Below are 19,133 nucleotides of genomic sequence, written 5' to 3'. Positions count from 1 at the left end.
ATAGTGAAGCTAAAGAGAAATATAGATTGTTCACCAGACCTAAGGCATCAATCCGTGAATCTGTTGCATCAAACACTGCACAGTTCAAGGCTAAGTATCTAGCTCGCTTGACATGGTCACTTAAATGCATCAGATTTCTGTTGCGTCAAGGGTTGGCTTTTAGGGGTCATGATGAAACAAAGGATTCACTCACCAAGGGGAATTTTCGGTAACTTTTAGCATGGCTAGCAGGAAACTTTGAAGAGGTTAATCTAGTGGTATTAGAGAATGCACCACAAAACTGTCAGATGATAGATCACAAGATCCAGAAATAACTCATTGATGCTTGTGCTCATGAAACAACCAAATTTATCATAAACGAACTTGGTGATGAGTGTTTTGCAATTCTTGGTGATGAGTCAAGTGATGCATACCTACTGGAACAATTGGCTCTTTGTTTGCGTTTTGTCAATAAAAAAGGAGAACCAGTTGAGCGGTTTCTAGGTCTTGTCCAAGTTGAAGATACTAAATCATTGACTCTTAAAGAAGCAATTCAGTCCTTGCTTATCAAATATCAATTGCCCCTATCCAAGGTACGTGGTCAAAGGTATGATGGAGCTAGTAATATGAAGGGTCATGTTAATGGTTTGAAGAAACTAATTATGGATGAGTCCCCCTCTGCTTATTATGTTCATTGCTTCGCCCATCAACTTCAACTAACACTTGTAGCGGTTACTAAGGAGAATGCTGATTGTGATTGATTCTTTGGGCAACTTGCTTATTTGTTGAATGTTCTAGGGATGTCTTGTAAAAAGATCCGCATGCTTCGTATTGCTCAAGCTGAATACATGATTGAAGCATTAAAATTGGGTGAAATTGAAACCGGGCAAGGATTGAATCAAGAGATGGGCTTAGCAAGGCCAGGTGATACACGATGGGGATCTCACTAGAGAACTGTAATGCATGTTATGTTCTTGTATCCTTCAATCAAGAAAGTTCTCTTTAGGATTGGGAATGAAAGTAAAGGGGCTGAGGCTAATGGGGCTCAAAATATGCTCACAGTATTTAAGTCCTTTGAGTTTATTTTCCTGCTACACTTGATGAATAAAATATTTTGATACACAAATGACTTGTGCAATGCTTTGCAAAAGAGGGAGCAAGATATCGTAAATGCAATGGATCTTCTGGAGTTCACAAAGGTAGAACTGGATGTTTTGAGACAAGATTCTGGATGGCAAGAATTTCTTACCAAGGTCACTTATTTTTGTGAGAAGCACAATGTTAAAGTTGCTGACATGAATGGGAAGTATATTCCTATGCAAAGATCAAGGCAGTTCTACAGAGGTGCCATTAATTATCACCGGTTTCATGCTGATATGTTTTTGGGTGTCATTGATAGACAAGTTCAAGGGCTCAATAATTGGTTTGATGAGGTAAACACAGAGCTACTTAGATGCATGGCATCATTCAGTCCAGCCAATTCCTTTTCTGCTTTTAATGTTGAGAACTTGGTTAAGCTTGCTGGGTTTTATCCACATGACTTTGAATTTCAAGAAATAAATCAGCTTCATTTTCAGTTGCACCACTATATCAATGATGTCAGAAATGATGAAAACTTCAAAAATTTGAGAAGTCTAGCAGAGTTGTCTATGATGCTAGTTAAAGAAGGAAAGATTTCTCGGTATGACATTGTTTATAAACTTCTCAAATTGGTGCTTGTTCTCCCTGTTGCAACTGCTGGTGTTGAGGGGGTCTTTTCTATAATGAATTTGATAAAGAACAAGAGAAGAAGTAAGATGGGGCAGAAATAATTGAATGGTTGCTTGGTCACATTGATTGAAAGGGAGTTCTTCATGCAAGCTAAGGATAAGGACATCATCGCTCATTTTCAAAGCATTGCAGAATGGAAAGTTGTCCTATAGCTTTTAAGTTGTAATCTTTGTTACCATTTTACTGTTTTATCCTCTATTTATTTCACATATTGCCACTTTGATATGTTGATCATTAGTAGCTGGACAATTTCAATTTCTGATAAATTTTATTAATCAATGATGCTGCTACCACTTAATTATGTGTTATAAAACTATAATTTAGTCTGTCATTTTTTTCTTGCCATCTTCAATTTTGAATACCCATAGTCCAGATCCTGCGCCCGCCACTGGCGGCAGCGCAGGCGGGCGGTAGCGGTGTCGTGGGCGAGGCGAGGGCAGCGACGGTGGTGGTGCAGGCGGGTGGTAGTGGTGCCGTGGGCGAGGCGCGGGCGGCCGGCGGTGGCGTGGGTGAGTGGGAGACGGTCGGCCAAACGGTGGACTAGCCAGACAGTGGACTGGGTGGAAAAGGATAGGGTTGGGAGAGTTATATATCTAGGGTTTCCAATTGCTTGTTGGGTTGAGCTACATCTAGTTTTTGGGCTGCAATGTAAACTTCGAGGCCCCTTGGGTCACCCGTGAGGGGATTATAAACCTGTCCCGGTCCCCTCCTAATTTCGGGTCCCCGAACCCGCAAACCCGCGGGGGGAAATAGACCCGCCCTCACCCCATCGGGTCTAAAACCTGCGGGTTTTGGGTCCAAACCCGCCCGACTGCCACTCCTAGTTTAAAACTAAAGCGACCATCTTCTCCAAGGACAAGACATCTACCTCTACTCCAAAAACTAATTCTACCAGCCCACCTCAAAAAAACTTGAGAGCAAGGTACCCAACATACAGTTTTTGGAGAGATGCTCTACAACGCAAAAGACAATCACGAACACACAGGAAAGATTTTAAACATCAAGATCATAACAGGCTTCAGTTAGGTTATTGATCACCCCCTCCATCTTCTCCAGATCTTTAGTCTTGAACGGTGGTTTCCATTGCAGCAGGAAAGACACCATTCAGTGAGGCACCACCATGGGTGACGCCGCGACCTTGTTGTTGAAGACCAGATCATCTCTAGTTTTCCACAACGCCCACATGGCCCCTGCACACACAAAAACAAATATTTTTCTAGATTTGGTTCTCATGTCTCTCATTATCTCTTCCGTTAACTCTAAGTAGGAATGTGGTGTTTTGCCCAGACATAGTGTTTCTTTGATAAAGGTCCATATGAAGATTGCAATAGGACACTGAAAGATTATGTGGTCCGTGGATTCCACCTCTTCGCACAATTTACACTTTTCAAGCCTAGGCCACTCTCTCTTCTTAAATTGGACCACCGATTGGATTCTATCATGGAAGACCATCCACATAAAAATTTGGATTTTCATAAGCACTCTACAATTCCAAATATCTATTGCTAAGAGATTTTGTTGTATATTTACTAGATTTCTCAAGAGCCCACGACATATCATCTCTGCCTTTAGCTAGCTCCACATTATTCAACATCTTTATCAGCCTGACCCACTCTAGTAACTCATCTTTATTTAGAGATCTCCTAAACTGAATCTGCCACTCACCCTATCTCTTGGCATCTTTCACTGTGATATCTGGTTTTGAGCAACATCTGTACAGAGACTCAAACTCTATTTTCAACGGACATTCCCCCACCCAAACATCCTTCCACAGTCTAGTTTGCTCACCTCCATTCACCTTCATAACTCTTCTCTTCCCCGTTGGAACCATTGTCTTATCCGCATCAACCCTCTCCAGAATTGGGAACCGCCCATGGTCTTAAGTTGGAAGATACTTTTCTGCCCCAGATATTTTCGTCTGAGCAAATCTATGCACATGTTGTTGTCTCCTCTTTCCAACCTGTCTATCCATTTGGCTAGCAAACAATCGTTCATAGCTCTAACATCCATAAACCCTAATCCACCGAAGTCTTTTGGTCTACTCATCGCTTCCCATTTTACCATATGATATTTCCTTTTCTTGTCGGTCCCTTGCCAAAAAAATTTGGTTCTAATGGAATCCAATACTTGATAGTTACCTTCATACAAGGAATAGACACTCATTGTATATATTGGCGTACTAGAAATATATGAATTTATGAGGACAGATTTTCCACCAGGGTGTCACATTTTCATGTGGCCAGTCTTCTTTTGGCTTTTTCAACCACATAGCTTAACTGTGCTTTGGTTAACTTGATATCACTGACTAGTAGACCAAGATAGACAATTGGCAGGGACCCACTTTACACCCAAAGTTGTCAGCTATCCTTTGTTGTTCCTCCACATCCATCCCTATCCAAAAACCGCACTCTTACAATAATTAATTTTCATCCATGACATGTTTTCATAGCACAATAGGATGAATTTCAAGTTCCGCAGAGATCTATCATCATTTTCCAAGAAGATAACCATGTCTTCCGTGTGCTGTAAATGAGACAGGCCACCCTCTACCAGATGCGGAACCAATCTCTGGATGTCCCCCATTCTAGAGGCAGAACTCAACATTGCCGATAGAGTATCACTCACTAAATTAAATAGTAGTGGAGATAGGGATCCCTTGCCTCAAACCTTTATAGCTTTGGAACAAGCCACCTCTTTCACCATTGATATCAATAGCTACTCTCCCTCCTCTCACCGGCTGCACGATCCAACTAATCCATTTTTCAGAGAAACCCTTTCTATTTAAGACCTCTTCTAGAAATCGCCAGCTTACTCTATCATATACCTTCTCAAGTCTAGCTTAAAAATGACACCCTCTTCTTTCCTTGCCTTCAATTCATGGAGAACTTCATGCAGGATAACCACACCATCCAAAATATTCCTCCCCGGTATAAAGGCAGTTTGGTTTTAGCTGATAATTTTGTACGCAATGCTGTAAGCTTGGCTGTCAACACTTTTGTAATGATCTTATATATGACATTCAAGAGGATAGGTCTGAACTGCTTGATGCTGCTTGGTAGTTTGAGTTTCTGTATCAGGATGATCACTCCATAGTTTAGTCGCCATAGATCCAGGGTACCGGCGTGCAGTTCATCCAGCATTTCCGTGGAGTAATAGAAAGCTAATTCCAAAAAAAAAGAGTGCATCGTACCGCGAGAAACACACTGAGACTAAAGTACTTGTGGTCAACTCCAATTTGTTTTATGTGCGTCGTGAACACAGTGCAAGGAGGCAACCGGCCTGTTCGCTTCAGCTTATTCAGCTGGCTTATCAGCCACCAAACAGTACTTTCCTCTCACAACAAATCAGCCGTTTCAGCTATTCAGCCGGCTTATAAGCTGAAGCGAACAGTCCCAACATGTGGCGTCACGTACGCCATCGAGATCGCGTATGTACCTGATCTTTGTGAGGTGGCTCGACGTTATTTGCTATTCCTTCTAGAATCCATGACAGCACTCAACGCATTCGCAAACCTAACCAACCATTGTTGATTTCTAGAGTACTTACTAAACTAATCAATGAGATATCTACTTCGGATTTGTCCCTTTTTCTCTGATTATCTCCACATCTTGCGATTGTGGCCCCGTTTGTTCGTTTAGCAGCTTCTAAAATTCCTATCATATTGAATGTTTAGATATTAATTAGGAATATTAAACATAGACTAATTACAATACCAATTGCACAGATGGAGGCTAATTTGCGAGACGAATCTATTAAACCTAATTAGTCCATGATTTGACAATGTGATGCTATAGTAAATATGTGCTAATGACGGATTAATTAGGCTTAATAGATTCGTCTTGAAAATTAGCCTCCATCTATATAATTAGTTTTATAATTAGCTTATATTTAGCTCTCCTAATTAGCCTCTGAATATTCGACGTGACATGAATTTTAGTTCGAACTAAAGATCAAACGTCCCTACGCCAATGGCAAGTGCTGTATCATGGTGGATTGGGTGCCGTAGCAACAAGAGGTGAATCTGGACCAGCCATAATCGAACCCCTGATGGCACATGGCGGTGCTATGAAAAAAAAAACCTTACAACTTAATTAGTGGCTGCTTCCGCCTAATTAAGAGAGGTCACTTGGTAGGATGACGATTTTAATTATTTATGCTCCTATATGTATTTATAATGTTCATCATTCTACTGTTTGCTGTAGCTTATGAATCTCGTATCTGTTTAGACATGAGTGTGACAGTGAGGTGTGCCTTAAACTTTTGCATGGTTATAGACAATTCCTTGCCTATAGTGCAAATAATTAACATACCTATATATAACTGATTTTTCTTGTATCCAGCTTTTGAAGGGGTAGATGTTGTTTTCCACACGGCTTCTGCAGATTACACTAAGAATGACTCACAACTTCATTACAAAGTCAATGTCGAGGGTTAGTACCTTCCTCCTATCACAAATATAAATTCATCTATTCATCTAGGTTTATCTTAAACTTGTTTTTACACTTGACTATTAATATCTCTAAATGTATATTGATTGTGGCATTGCGATATTCATTATAAAAATACTTTCATGGTAATACTCCGAATGTTAAATGCTCTTTAATGCTCGGTAGGTTCATTAACTTGTAGGTGACTCCGAAGTGCATTTTAGTTCAATGAACCTTTTATGCTATGCCATTTAGGTCCACATGTACAACTAAAACTGACAAGGAACGTGAGTGGCCCTCTCCTCTTTCTCATCCCTCTCCATCTACCCCTCTCTCTCTTCCCACTAACTCCGAAAGTGTGGCATTTCTTTTCTCATCGCCCTCGCCCCTTCCTCTTCATGTCCTTTTGCCGAGGAGTGCCGCCGCCGACGCCGTGACTTCTCGACACCCTTGCTGCACAAGCCCATGACACCGGCAGCCACAACATGCCGCAAGCCCCCAACTGACACCGACCGATGCAGCAAGCCGGAAGCCCGCGACCCTCATCAGCCACAAGCCCCGACGCCACCTAGGCCACGATATTGTTTGCAGCTATGGCGCTAGCACCGCGCGGTCGCGGACCCTTTTCTATGCTGCTCTTATAATATTATTTTTTTTGCGAATGCTAATAATACTAATTATTAGTCAACACACGCATGATGTTTCATAATATTAATTTTTATTTTCTTACAAATATCCTTTATTTACTTCTTAATTGTTTACTACTTTGTTCAAGAAATGAGTACACAAGGATGTGCGCCCTTGGTACACGGTCATTCTTTCCCTCAAACGACTTAGGGCCTGTTTGGCTCACTGGTGTTAAAGTTTAACACCCATCACATCGGATGTTTGAATGCTAATTAGAAGTATTAAACATAAGTTAATTACAAAACTAATTGCACAGATGGAGTGTAATTCGCGAGACGAATCTATTAAGCCTAATTAGTCCATGATTTGACAATGTGGTGCTACAGTAACCATTTGCTAATGATGGATTAATTAGGCTTAATAGATTCGTCTCGCAAATTAGCATAGGGTTGTGCAATTAGTTTTATAATTAGCTCATATTTAGTTCTCCTAATTAGCATCCGAACATTCGATGTGACACTGTTAAAGTTTAACACCTCGTATCCAAACACCCCCTTAGATAAGGACAAAGCCTGTTTGGCAGAGCTTCAGCTCTGAAAAAACAGCTCAAGATCCGTAGATCCCGCTAGCTCCACCATAGAGCTGCTCCACCGTGGATCTAAGATCTCAAAAGGCGTTTGGTACAACTCCACTCTTGTCTTTATCTCACTGGCAATTTGGACCCATGCATCAGAATAAAAAAAAGAAAAAACGTCGCCTTCCTCGTTGCCGCGAGTGTGACCTCACGCGCGCCACTGCCTTCCTTGCCAAGTGTCGCCGCGCCGGCGGACCCGCCGCCCTCCTCCTCGCCTGCGGCCACCACCACGGGCCACGACACCCGCCACGGCCACGATGACGCCTCTCGCAGAAGGGGTGGCGCTTCGGCGGCAGGGGCGGGCAAAGGCAAGCAGGGGCGGGCGGAGCGAGCGAGGGCGGGTGGGGCTCCGGCGGCAGGGGCAAGCAAGGGTGGGCGATGCTCTGGCGTGCAGGGGCAAACGACGGCGTAGCAGAGGAAGAGGAAGGACGACAGCGTTTTGCACGGAGAAGAAGAAAAAGAAATAGAACGAATCGGTCATTTTTCACTAATGGGTGGCAGTGGTGGGTAATTTTTTTCAACTCCACCAAATTTGATTTCGTGGAGCACCCCTGAGGAGCTCCACCAAATCCATGGATCTGGGGGTAGATCCACCATTTTCGTGGAGGAAATCTGTGGTGGAGTTGCTGGAGCTAAAACCGTTTGGCTGGAAAAATTGGGAGCGGAGCTGTTTTTGAGGATATGGAGCTACGTGGAGCTCTCCTAAAGCATGCAAACTAATAAATAAAAATAAGGAGATGCTTATAAAGATTAATTTACTTCATTCTTATTACCACATGATATATGGTAAGGGTACATAAGTATATTTTACCTCTCCTCTCTCCATAGCTAGTAGTGTCATGTATATAGCCAGACACTATAATATTATAATTAAGCTGTGTCACAGAAGAAATGTGCAAGTGTTTGATAGTAACTGTATAAAAAGTATCCTTGAACTAAAGCCACGATATAGTAGTGTCATGTATATAGCCAGACATGCATACAACTCTAAAGTATATGCACTACTATGGAATGTGTCATGTACATAGCTCATTCGTGTCGATGCGTAATAGAGCTGGCACTTATTGACTCAGAAATTCGAAAATTCGTAACTTTTATGTACAGACTCAGATAGAGACAAACTGTCTATAAAAATTCTAGCTTCATCAAGATATACAACTTTGTAGTTGAAATTTTTAGAAATTATTTGGATGCCAAAAATATAATTTCAGCTCTGTGTTCCCGCTCTTGTTTTCCTGCCCTTGTAATTTGAATTTTAGTTTATATTCGGAAATTATAACTTTTGCATACGGTCTTAGATGGAGATAAATTTTATATGGAGATAAATTAGGTTCTGAGTTCGTAAGCTGGGTACCACACATACGTATATTTCACATAAAAAATGCATGAACATGATGGGTATCTCGGGGGTGGCCTCCACATCTACGATTCGATGTCGGCACGAATAATAATCTGCATTCTCATTGGCTCGGCACAAATGAGATTTTCGAGCTGGCATGCATGAAGTGCTTTGCAGCAGTGATAGAACTAAGTTAATTCATATGGATAAACTTGTTGTTATTATGAAAGTAACAAAATGTTGATTCAACTCACTAACTAGCTTTTGCTTCATATGTCAGGGACAAAGACAGTGATTGATGCTTGTAAGATATGCAAAGTTAAACGGCTTATATATACTAGCTCAGGTGCTGTTGTATTTGACGGGGTTCATGGGCATTTTGACGTAAATGAATCAAAGCCATACCCAGATAAGGTGTGCTAAAAAATAATTGTAACACCTCCTTTTATATATCTTAGATGTTTTCATCTTGGTTATATGAGCCAAAGTATCACACTATAGCTACTGCTATAATAATTATATCCACTTCATCTCTTTTCTTCTAGCAAGGCACACATGATAAAAAAAATGATTATTTATTTACAACATGATTTTGGCATGTTTTCCTTTACTATTTTCTTTCGGAGACATTGGCTTATAAGCTAAAGCGAACAGGGCCATTGCATGAATCCACAAAATAATTATGATAAAGCCCTTTTTTCTTACTATGGTTTTTCTTAATTTTAGTTTCCTTACGCATACGCACAAACAAAGGCTGAAGCAGAGAAGCTTGTCATAAAAGCCAATAACACAAGTGGGCTTCTAACTTGTTGTATACGTCCTGGTACCATTTTTGGTCCTGGTGACAACATTGTATCATCTGTGGATTACTGTGGAAGAACCCAAGTAAGAGAGTATCTATTATGTTTAATATTATTGCACTTACTAAAAGTAAGCATTTCTAATAAACATACTCACCAAATCATGTACACTCAACCTATAAGAATATTTTTTAGGCCTATAATATACATAATAACACTTATAATATCCCAAATTTATGTTCAATGAAGAGTGAATGATTTCATGACTAGCCGCAAACATGAATGCATGCAACATGACTACAAAGTTAGTATAGCAATATGCAAGATAAGATGATTGTAGCGCATCCTGCAAATTTTATTCTCTTGAGAAAAGGGTGAACTTAATATGAAACTATTGACATCTCAACCTGGCTAGGATTGAAAATTAGAACTTTCATATCATAACTAAATACCAAATCAGTCTGAGCTAACTCAAATTACCAAACTATATATCAACGCCAAGGTCGTCGTATCTTTATCTGACTAAAGTATATATTTGTACAATTGTTAGTGTTTAATTAGAAAGGTCTAGAATCTATATCTATATGGATATAACCTACTCTATATTATTTCATGCAGCTGATTATAGGTGATGGGAAGAACTGTGATGATTTTGTATATGTTGAAAATGTGGTGCACTGTCACATCTGTGCTGAAAGGGCTCTTTGTAATAAAGAGGGTGCAGAGATCAGTAGAGGGAAAGTACGTATACATTGAAATGACAACTTATTCTATATTTTTATAATGACATATACATTTCAAAATTTTAGGCCTACTTTGTAACAAACGTGGAGCAAATTAATCTTTGGGACTTCCTATACGAGATTTATGAAGAATTTGGATACATAAGGTATTATTTTCCAAGATAGATATTTTTAAAGATCTAATATTATGTTCTACATATATTGTGCCATAGCGGAGGGAGATGGGGTGGAGGGGGTCCCAGGATGGTCACCGGCGCGGCTGAGGGAGGGTGGGAGATGGCGGGAGAGGGAGGCGGCGGCGCGTGGTAATGGCGGCGGGATGCAGATATAGAACAAGATAAAATTTAAGGGTATTTTTGCATATATTCGTCCATGTGACGCTACGTGGACATGCCACATCAGATTTCAAAAGAGTAACCTACGTAACAAGTTCGGGTGTCACATTTCCATTCTGCGAGTACGTGGATAAAGTGGCACGTCATAGCAAGTTAAGGGCCGCTGGTGTTTTTATTTTCCCCCTCGGTACCCCGTCGAACAGCCGCGCCGCCCGCTACCCCGATCGGTATCGCTCGCAGCGCCCCTTCTCGTCGAGATCCCCCGTCGATCCGTCGCGGCGGGGCAAGGGCGAGGGCCGGCGCGGCGCCCCTGTCGTCCCCGGCACGCCTTCCTTGCTCGGTTTCGGACGCCGGCGCGGCTCCTTTCTCCGCCAGCCCTGCAGATCCCCTCTGGACGAACGGCCGCTGGACGAAGGAACGAGCTCGGCCCGCGACCCCCTCTCCAGGCCGTCTCCCTTCTCCAAGCAGCGACGTCCCCTCCGGGCGACCGTCTTCCTCCCATCCGGCGCCCCTGCTCCAGCAGCTCCAGGCCGGCCGCTCCAGAGGTGAGCACTTCTTCCCCTCCTCACAACCAACTCCCAATGGAGATATAGAACAAAGGGATCATGGGTTAGGATTTGGAATTGCTGTTTGGTAGTTGAAATTTTTGTTTACAATCATGAACAAACTCTCTGCACTATGTGTGCCACTATGTCTAATAAGTCGATATGAATATCCAGGTGGATCGTATCATTAGCGTTTAGTCACAACTTTAGGAGACAACAGCTCGTTAGTTCCATAATAAAAAGTCAGGGGCTCAGGATGGCTTCACTGATGGGTTCCCCTGGATTATCCTTTTCTCATGCAGTGGTGGAAAATCTGTCAAGTTAGAGGTACTGATCTGATACTCTGATGAGATGTCACTGAAACTTCAACTTCCGCAAGGGCTTTCCTTCTTAAGAAGTGTTGGATGGTTAGAAGATCGGAAGGTTGGTTCAGCTGCCAAGCAGCAATTATCCCCAACATTGAAGCTCCAGACAGATAAGGAGGTGTACAGGCCCGGTGATTCAGTCATTGTGACTGTAGAAATCCATAGCCCAGCTAGTTTGAAGGACGATGCTGGGCAGGCAGTGTCGGGCGAAGATGCTTCCTCACTATTGCTAGATGTGCTTTCCTTCGAACTTAAAGGGATTGAGAAGCTGGACAGTCAATGGTTCTCTGTTCCAAAGCCCTTACCAGGATCTAAACAAAGGAGAGGTACATTTTAGCTTTCATGTTATTGTGTAAATAAAACATTTTCCTGGCAATCTTTACTCCTATACAACAAAGCTTTTCCCATCTGACATAAATAGTTTGTCTATTGATTATATGTTCACTTGTTTTTTCTACTTCATTTGCTAGTTTGGTAGCTAAATGTTGTTCAGTCATCATTTATGTTTGTTCTTTATTCAGTGCATGTTTGCAGAACTTAATTTTTATATTGCTCTTTTTGTTTCATGGCGCATTTGTCCTATCATCCCTTCAAGTTGCCCCCATGTCTCTTTTTTGTTGCATGGAATAAATTGATTTTTGTATCATTTGTTTTTTTCTGATTTTTCCCTTAATGTGTTGTGATTGAAACCAGGTGAACATATGTTTCTGGATTGTTCAGCACTGTCACTGGTCTCTAAAGTAATAATTGCTTCAGGGCAAACAAAAACGTGTAAGGAATACCTTGTCTTGTAGTGTTCATTCAGCTCAATAATGCACTTTTAATCCTGTAATGTTTTATTTTGTTTTGCTTGAAACATTCACTGGTCGTGCTATATGAGATGCTGCAGCTCCAGTAAATTATTTTTATAGTTCTCTAGTTCTACTAATTATTTCAATAGTTCATGCTGTTCCTCCATTGAAGTGATAAAGGTATTTTATCTTCCACCTGACCTTGATGAAAGCCATCAAAGTATACATGAATCTTTCTTTTCTACTTGTGAAGACAAATACTGTTCTTATCTGCATTTGTGGGGGTAATGTCAGGTGCTGAGAGGGACATGGCTGTCACAAAGGGTCATGTGGGGCATATGACATATGCATGTTTCTCGAACAGTTGTTGATTGTTGGCTAACTTTTGCTCTGGTATCTTAAGTTGATAGAGTAGTTTTTTTCATCTTACGCATGCTGGCTTATATATAATAATAAAGATTCGAATTACTTTCTTATCTATTTTACATAACTGCTTATTTTGAGGCCTTGGAGTATTTTCTTGTTCAAGCATTTTCTTCAATGGGCATTGAACTGCTGGTGTTATCTGATGTATATAGTTTGCACACATTTTCTGAGTAGTGTGTGGATTCCATTACCCACACTATTTAAAGACTTTTAACTCTGCTTAACAATTTCATGCAGACATTGTACGTGTGGAGCTCCCAAAGATTTTACCACCATCTTATAGGGGTATCAGTATCCGCTATTTTTATTATGTTCGGAGTGCCTTATTTGGAAGGTTGGTGGTACTGGGTAATGGAGACCAAAACAAAAGACCTGTGAATAGTTCAATTCAATTGGTGAGTGGCGAGCTGGTTTTTCTCCTTTCAATTCTGGTGTAAATGGTACTTTTACAATCTGCATGATGCATGCTAAAAATATGGAGTTGCTGACATGTTGGCCAGCATTTAGCAACTCGTATTATTCTTCAATAGACTATAAGCTTGTAACTTGCATTGAAGAACTTGCCAAGTGTAGTTGTTGAACGTCACTGCGGACTTAAAATTCTAGAGATAAGGAATTGCATAAAGCGCAAAATGTGAGGTGTCAAGAACTAAAAGATATTCAATGAAGACAGAATAAACTAATTAAGTGTCGTGCACAACTGTAGGATTATAGTTTTATTATCTCTTTGATTGCCTACTATTTTTTATTGCAATGAAATGCGTGTAAACTAAAAACAATATGTCTTCTTTCTGAAATACTTAACTCTTTGGGGTCAGTGGCAGAGCCATTTTATAAGCTTGTGGGGCTACAAGCCCCTTGGTAAACATCATTAGCAGACATTCAAGAAGAGGGCACTCACTGCACACAAACGCACAGGTGGAGGGCATGGGAGTTTACATGGATAGACCTCACATTCCCTTAAAATATGCAATTTATCATTTATAGTAGAGCCATTAAGTATGGCAGCTGAATCCTGCAGTGTTTACCATAAAAAATAAGGTGCGTCCTTGTGGTACTTATGTTAGCCTTAATCTAGCTAACTTGTTTATAAAGCATTGTCACAGCCTAACCACTGTATTGGAACCCACTTGATGCCACCTCAATTCTTGTTTCTAGCTTCATGCAACATTATACTGAATGTGTTATCTGTCTACCCAAGTTTCTGTATTACATCCAAGTACCAGTCACAATAACTGACCAAAGTTCACTTGGTTGTAGGAAGCTCGAGTCCCATTACAGATATGTGTTTCCCAGAAAAGCAGCAACCTGCTAAATGAAGAAGGTTAGTCAATCTTCCAATTTAAGCTGCCTTCTCAAGTTCTCATCAAGTAATTAAACTGTTTGGCTATTAAGTATATTGACTTCGTCAGATGTTTCAGGGACTTTGCCATTTGCAATTGATCAACTGGGCATATTTTGGAGGGAAAAAGATGAAGATTCAGAATGGGTGAGTTATATTTTGCCTGTGAGTTGTTCCCATATTTCATCACTCGATTTTATTCTACACATTTTCCTGCATGGGCTGGCAAAATGTTGTTTAATTATTTTATTCGTTACTTGGATGGAACATTCATATGGAACAGTTTTTCCATCAAAAGGTATCTTCCATGTAGATGTAGACAGTAACTTAACTAAATTAATAATAAAAAACACACTTCTTTTTACTTGATTGCTCTCACTCTTACTGCAGATCAAAGCAAATGATAATGCTGATCTAGAAGAAGGATATGATAGTTCAAAAGATGAAGTTTCATCTGTTTCCTCATACAACCCTTCCAAAGCAAATCCTGAATTCTCCCTCAGGAACTCATTGTCGATGCAATCTCTGTCATCACGCCTCTCCACAAGTGAGCCATTTTATAATCAAGTAGAACGACCCAATTTCCCATCATACAGCCCAATTCCTCGATTGTCAGTGTCAGAGATTTCAGACGACCATGATGGAGGTAAATACCTGAAGCTTATAGTTAGATACTGAGATTTGAGTTGCCTTAGAATTTTGGTACTTATAAGGAGATATCAAGTTCACAATATGATTTCGGTTTTCTCCAAGATTTTCTCTCCCTCTGTGGTGTTTTGGGCCTTCCTGAAAAGTAATGATGTGGAATTTTCTCTCCTAGCTTGAATGCTGTTAGCAGCTATTTTTTATTTAGTAGGCAAGCCTGCAAGGTTTAAAATCTTAGCTTTCGTTGAGTTCTCCTTTTGCAAATTTGAACATGTTTCTTTCTGAAGGGATTTTTTTTTCTAATATATTAGCTATGCATCATCCTTTACTGCAAAGCTGGAAGCAGATGTGAGATGTATTACTAATTATAACATCTATAACGTGAAAACATGACCTGTACATGGCTCCTCACAGAAGGAGAGGGCACAACTCTGATAGACGTGTAAATGTTATGTTCTTATACTATCATGGTGGGTGGTTAACTAAATAAATGGCACAAACAGGTTTAGTGTCACCTCAAAGGAAGCTAAACCATTTGCTTCCAGATCATCCATCAAATGGGCAGAGGTTTTCTCCAGATTCGGATGTTGGACTCCCCCTTACACCGAAAAATGTTGATCCGGCTGGGTGTAAGCCATCATGTCCTCGTTCTAGATCTGTTATATTTCACCAGTTTACTTCATTGTTACCTATACCACCTTTTTCTTTCCTTTTTTTTCTTGCAGCTGAAGGTTTTACGAGAGGAAGATCTTATAATATAAGAATTGATGACCAAGTCTTGCTTCGGTTTTCACCTAAGAATTCGGACTCAACTTATTACTTTGGTGATATGGTACTCAAATTTGTTTTATTGCACTTGTTATGTGTTGCCTTTAGAATTGTTTGTCTCAGCTCTTTCATTGCAGATTGGTGGAGCACTTACCTTTTTTCATGGAACTGGAAAGCGGAGGTGCCTTGAGGTAAAAGGCTGAGCAATGTATGTAAATTCGTGTGACTTGGACATTCAAATTTATAATCACTTATACTTTCGCAGGTATCAATAACCCTGGAAACATCAGAAACAATTAATCCCCGTGCATTACATCCTTCAAGAAGGGGCTCGCCGACAATAACCAAGGTGTCTTTTTATTCCTTTATTAGGATTTGGTTTGAATTTGAACTATTACGATATCCTTTTTCTCATATCAGAGAAATTATTTACCTGTTTGGCGTGAGCAATTCTTTAGATGAAAATTCCTTTACCATTGCTAACAGTTTTGCAGAACATTTTGTAAGTTCATGCTTCAGTTGAAAGTTGAAACCTTTGTATTTTAAATACAAAGTTTTTTAATGAAATGCCACTTAAACTCTTCTAGAATCATCATGAGCTCATGAATTTGGTACATGCTTATGATGGATGGTTTTAGTACAAGGATATGTCCATTACATTGCTGCATTTTGTGCATTATACTTGATCTTTTGATTAAAGAAAAACGAAAAAAATGCTGGCGAGTCCATCAAGAAGTAACTTAAGAGAAACATTGCCGCCATTATGCATGGATTTCAGCATATCAGTTGTCCTATATGCTCTAGCTTCTATCCAAACATTCATCAATTTTATTTAGTTTGTTTTAATGGTTCACCTTTTTCTTCTTCTTTTTGTACTCCATGGGCAGCTGCATAGTGAACATCATGAGGTTGTTGCTGATCTTCACCAGACAAGCTTTCTCTTTTCCATTCCCATTGATGGTCCTATGTCATTTTCTACCTCAAAGGTCACTGTACAGTGGTCTCTCCGATTTGAGTTCTTCACAACTCCTGAAGGAACAGACCCAGCTAGGTATGCCAGTGTTAAATATTTGTGTGCTGGAATGTTCTCATCATTCATATCTTTGCTAATTTTTTTCATGAAGATTTTGATCTAGTTAGTTTTTGCTGATTGCTCTAAGTTGTGTGAAACGCACCTTTTTAGTTCCATGAGGTCTATTTTACTTGTTTGACTTGAGCGATCTTATTCAGTGTACCATGAATTCATGATATCATCTGGTGCTGGGAAGTGGGAACGTGTGAATACCTTCCTAGTCTCCTGCTGCTAGTTTTGAGTGTGTTATTCTGGCTTCTCTTTTCTAGGTACGAGCACCCACTCCTTGTTGAGAAAAGAGAAAAGGGTGAATGGGTCCTCCCAATAACTGTTTATGCACCTCCATTGCGTAGACGACCAACTCATGGGAGAAACGATAGATCTGTCTTACCTGGAAACATCTTCAACTCTTGAAGTGAGCTGCTGCTAACAACACCTGGATTTTTCATCCTTTGCTTGCCAAAGTATAGTTCCTTTCAGCTGTAAGGAATGCCAAATTATTCTGACTGCTACACTAACATCAAAAGAAAGTTCCTCAGTTGTTCCGAGGATGTGCAATGTGGGGCCTATTTGTACAAAAGCACTTCAGAAACAGAGGACAAACAGAGCAAGGAGATTGATCATAAGTTGCAATGTTTTGCATCAAGAGGGCTGCATTTGTTCATTGATTCCAGTACTTAATTTACTTGGTGCAACATCAATACTGATCATGAATGCCACACAAGCGATGCATGTTTACGTCCAGCGCTGTGTCAGGGATGTGCCTGGTTTGTTAGACCCCAGACTTTGTTCAACAGGTGTTTTTTTTTATTGTCACCGTGTAAAATTAAAAAGTCTCGTAGCCTCAAAGGAAGAAAAAGATGTAATTGACAGATGGACTCATTTGGGGTGCCTATATGCTATTACATTGTTAAATAGTACACGTGAGACATTTGGCCATTAATTCCTTTTATTTTGTGGAAAAAATAATATTATACAGTGGTTCTCACGCTCATTCATATGGAGTATCTGTAGCGTAGAATCTGTCACGTTCACTCAAATTGGATGGAAGTCATTGTCATTTAGCATGAGCACCAGACAGCTGCCGTAAGCAATGTTCTTTTTTGAAATGGTAAACCTCTCGGTCACAGTAAATCTTTTTTTTCTCCGAACACGCAAGAAAAGGTTTTAAATAAATCTAAAGATACAGCGCAGGTTTTCTCCTGCGTATCAATATGTTAAGAGAAAAGGTTTTAAATAAATCTAAAGATACAGCACAGGTTTTTAGGGCAAACCTGTGCAGAAACCCCTAACATGAACTGTTATAGGAACCTTCTATATATCACCCAGACCTAAAATCTAGATCGAGGACCTAATCTACTCTCGTGGGGGCACTAGGGCGAGGAGATGTGAAATTCCTCGTGCTCCAACCATACACCACAAGTGCATATCATTTCTTATGGAAGACATATGGAAGACACGATAAAATTCACCTCAGGCGGCAGTTTGTCGAAGACACAACGATTGCGATGATTCCAAACAGACCAGGCCACCAGAATTATGGAGTCAAACACCTGACCATCCACTGTACCACTCACCCTTGCCCACTAATCCTCAAAGGAGGCATCTTCCAGCTGAGGAGATAAAACTTGCAAGCCGACGCTCTGAAGTATGGTAAACCATACTTGACGGGTCAAGACACAAGAGACCAGCAGGTGATTGATTGTCTCCTCCTCTTGATCACACAAAGAGCAGCGCTCAGGGTGAGGTAAATTCCTCTTGGCAAGACGATCGGTTGTCCAACATCTGTTGTGTGCTACCAATCACATAAAAAATTTACACTTTCCCGATGCCCATCTTTTCCAAATCCTTTCATAAGGTCTGAAATGAGTGGCACCAGTGAATAGAGCTTCATTGGCAGATTTTGCTGAATATCTTCCTGAAGTCGAAAACCGCCATATGTGCAGGTCTTCTACCTCTAGCTACAGTACAACTTCAAATAGCAGATCCCATAGCCTAAGATATTCTGACAGGACCACCACTGTGAGTGCTCCTCGTATATCTGCAATCCACTTCATCTCTGTGAGAGCCTCATGAACTTTTCTTCGCTCTTTTGGATATCGTGCCAAAGAGGTGGGGGACAAGTTTATCTACACTTTGACCATACAACCACCTGTCTGTCCAGAAAAGTGTATTCTTACCATTACCAATTTCTGAAATGGTGGCCACTGAGGAAAAAAGCCTTGACTGAGTGTTGGACTTGGACAGGGAAGATAGCCCACAGCTTGTTAGGTTCTGTTTTCTGCAACCAGAGCCATCTCATTCTGAGAGCCCGACCTAGATGCTACATGTGAGAAATACCAAGTCCGCCTAGTTCCGGTGGGCGTGTGACCTTTGGCCAAGTCACCAGGCAGTGTCCTCTGTTCACCTCTTTTCTTCCTTTACAAAGAAAACTTCTTCTGATCCTATCAATGGCTTTCAGGGCCCAAGGTGGAAGGTCCATAGCCATGATCAAATATATCAGCATAGAGGTGAGCACATACTGT

The 19,133-nt window shown here is 40.7% G+C and overlaps 2 protein-coding genes across 2 annotated transcripts; both read left to right on the top strand.

Moving 5' to 3' along the window:
- The first annotated feature begins 1,154 nt into the window (after nucleotides 1-1,154).
- On the top strand, nucleotides 1,155-10,628 carry LOC101772970 (3beta-hydroxysteroid-dehydrogenase/decarboxylase-like). The gene is made up of 8 exons (XM_012849105.1): nucleotides 1,155-1,412; nucleotides 2,123-2,258; nucleotides 6,090-6,179; nucleotides 9,057-9,190; nucleotides 9,503-9,661; nucleotides 10,195-10,317; nucleotides 10,386-10,465; nucleotides 10,532-10,628. The coding sequence occupies exons 1-8, from the start codon at nucleotides 1,155-1,157 to the stop codon at nucleotides 10,626-10,628; spliced, it is 1,077 nt and encodes a 358-aa protein (XP_012704559.1).
- A 200-nt stretch (nucleotides 10,629-10,828) lies between these two features.
- LOC101777991 lies at nucleotides 10,829-17,602 on the top strand. The gene is made up of 13 exons (XM_004984016.3): nucleotides 10,829-11,199; nucleotides 11,502-11,890; nucleotides 12,258-12,335; nucleotides 13,019-13,176; nucleotides 14,042-14,105; nucleotides 14,203-14,270; nucleotides 14,514-14,769; nucleotides 15,272-15,397; nucleotides 15,494-15,600; nucleotides 15,674-15,727; nucleotides 15,802-15,885; nucleotides 16,424-16,587; nucleotides 16,878-17,602. The coding sequence occupies exons 2-13, from the start codon at nucleotides 11,551-11,553 to the stop codon at nucleotides 17,020-17,022; spliced, it is 1,644 nt and encodes a 547-aa protein (XP_004984073.1). The 5' UTR covers nucleotides 10,829-11,199; nucleotides 11,502-11,550; the 3' UTR covers nucleotides 17,023-17,602.
- The last annotated feature ends 1,531 nt before the right edge of the window (nucleotides 17,603-19,133 follow it).

The sequence above is a fragment of the Setaria italica genome, chromosome IX, assembly GCF_000263155.2.
Source record: "Setaria italica strain Yugu1 chromosome IX, Setaria_italica_v2.0, whole genome shotgun sequence".
NCBI classification, from domain to species: domain Eukaryota; kingdom Viridiplantae; phylum Streptophyta; class Magnoliopsida; order Poales; family Poaceae; genus Setaria; species Setaria italica.
The sequence above is the reverse complement of the archived record's forward strand: the minus strand, read 5'-3'. Positions and strand labels throughout refer to the sequence as shown.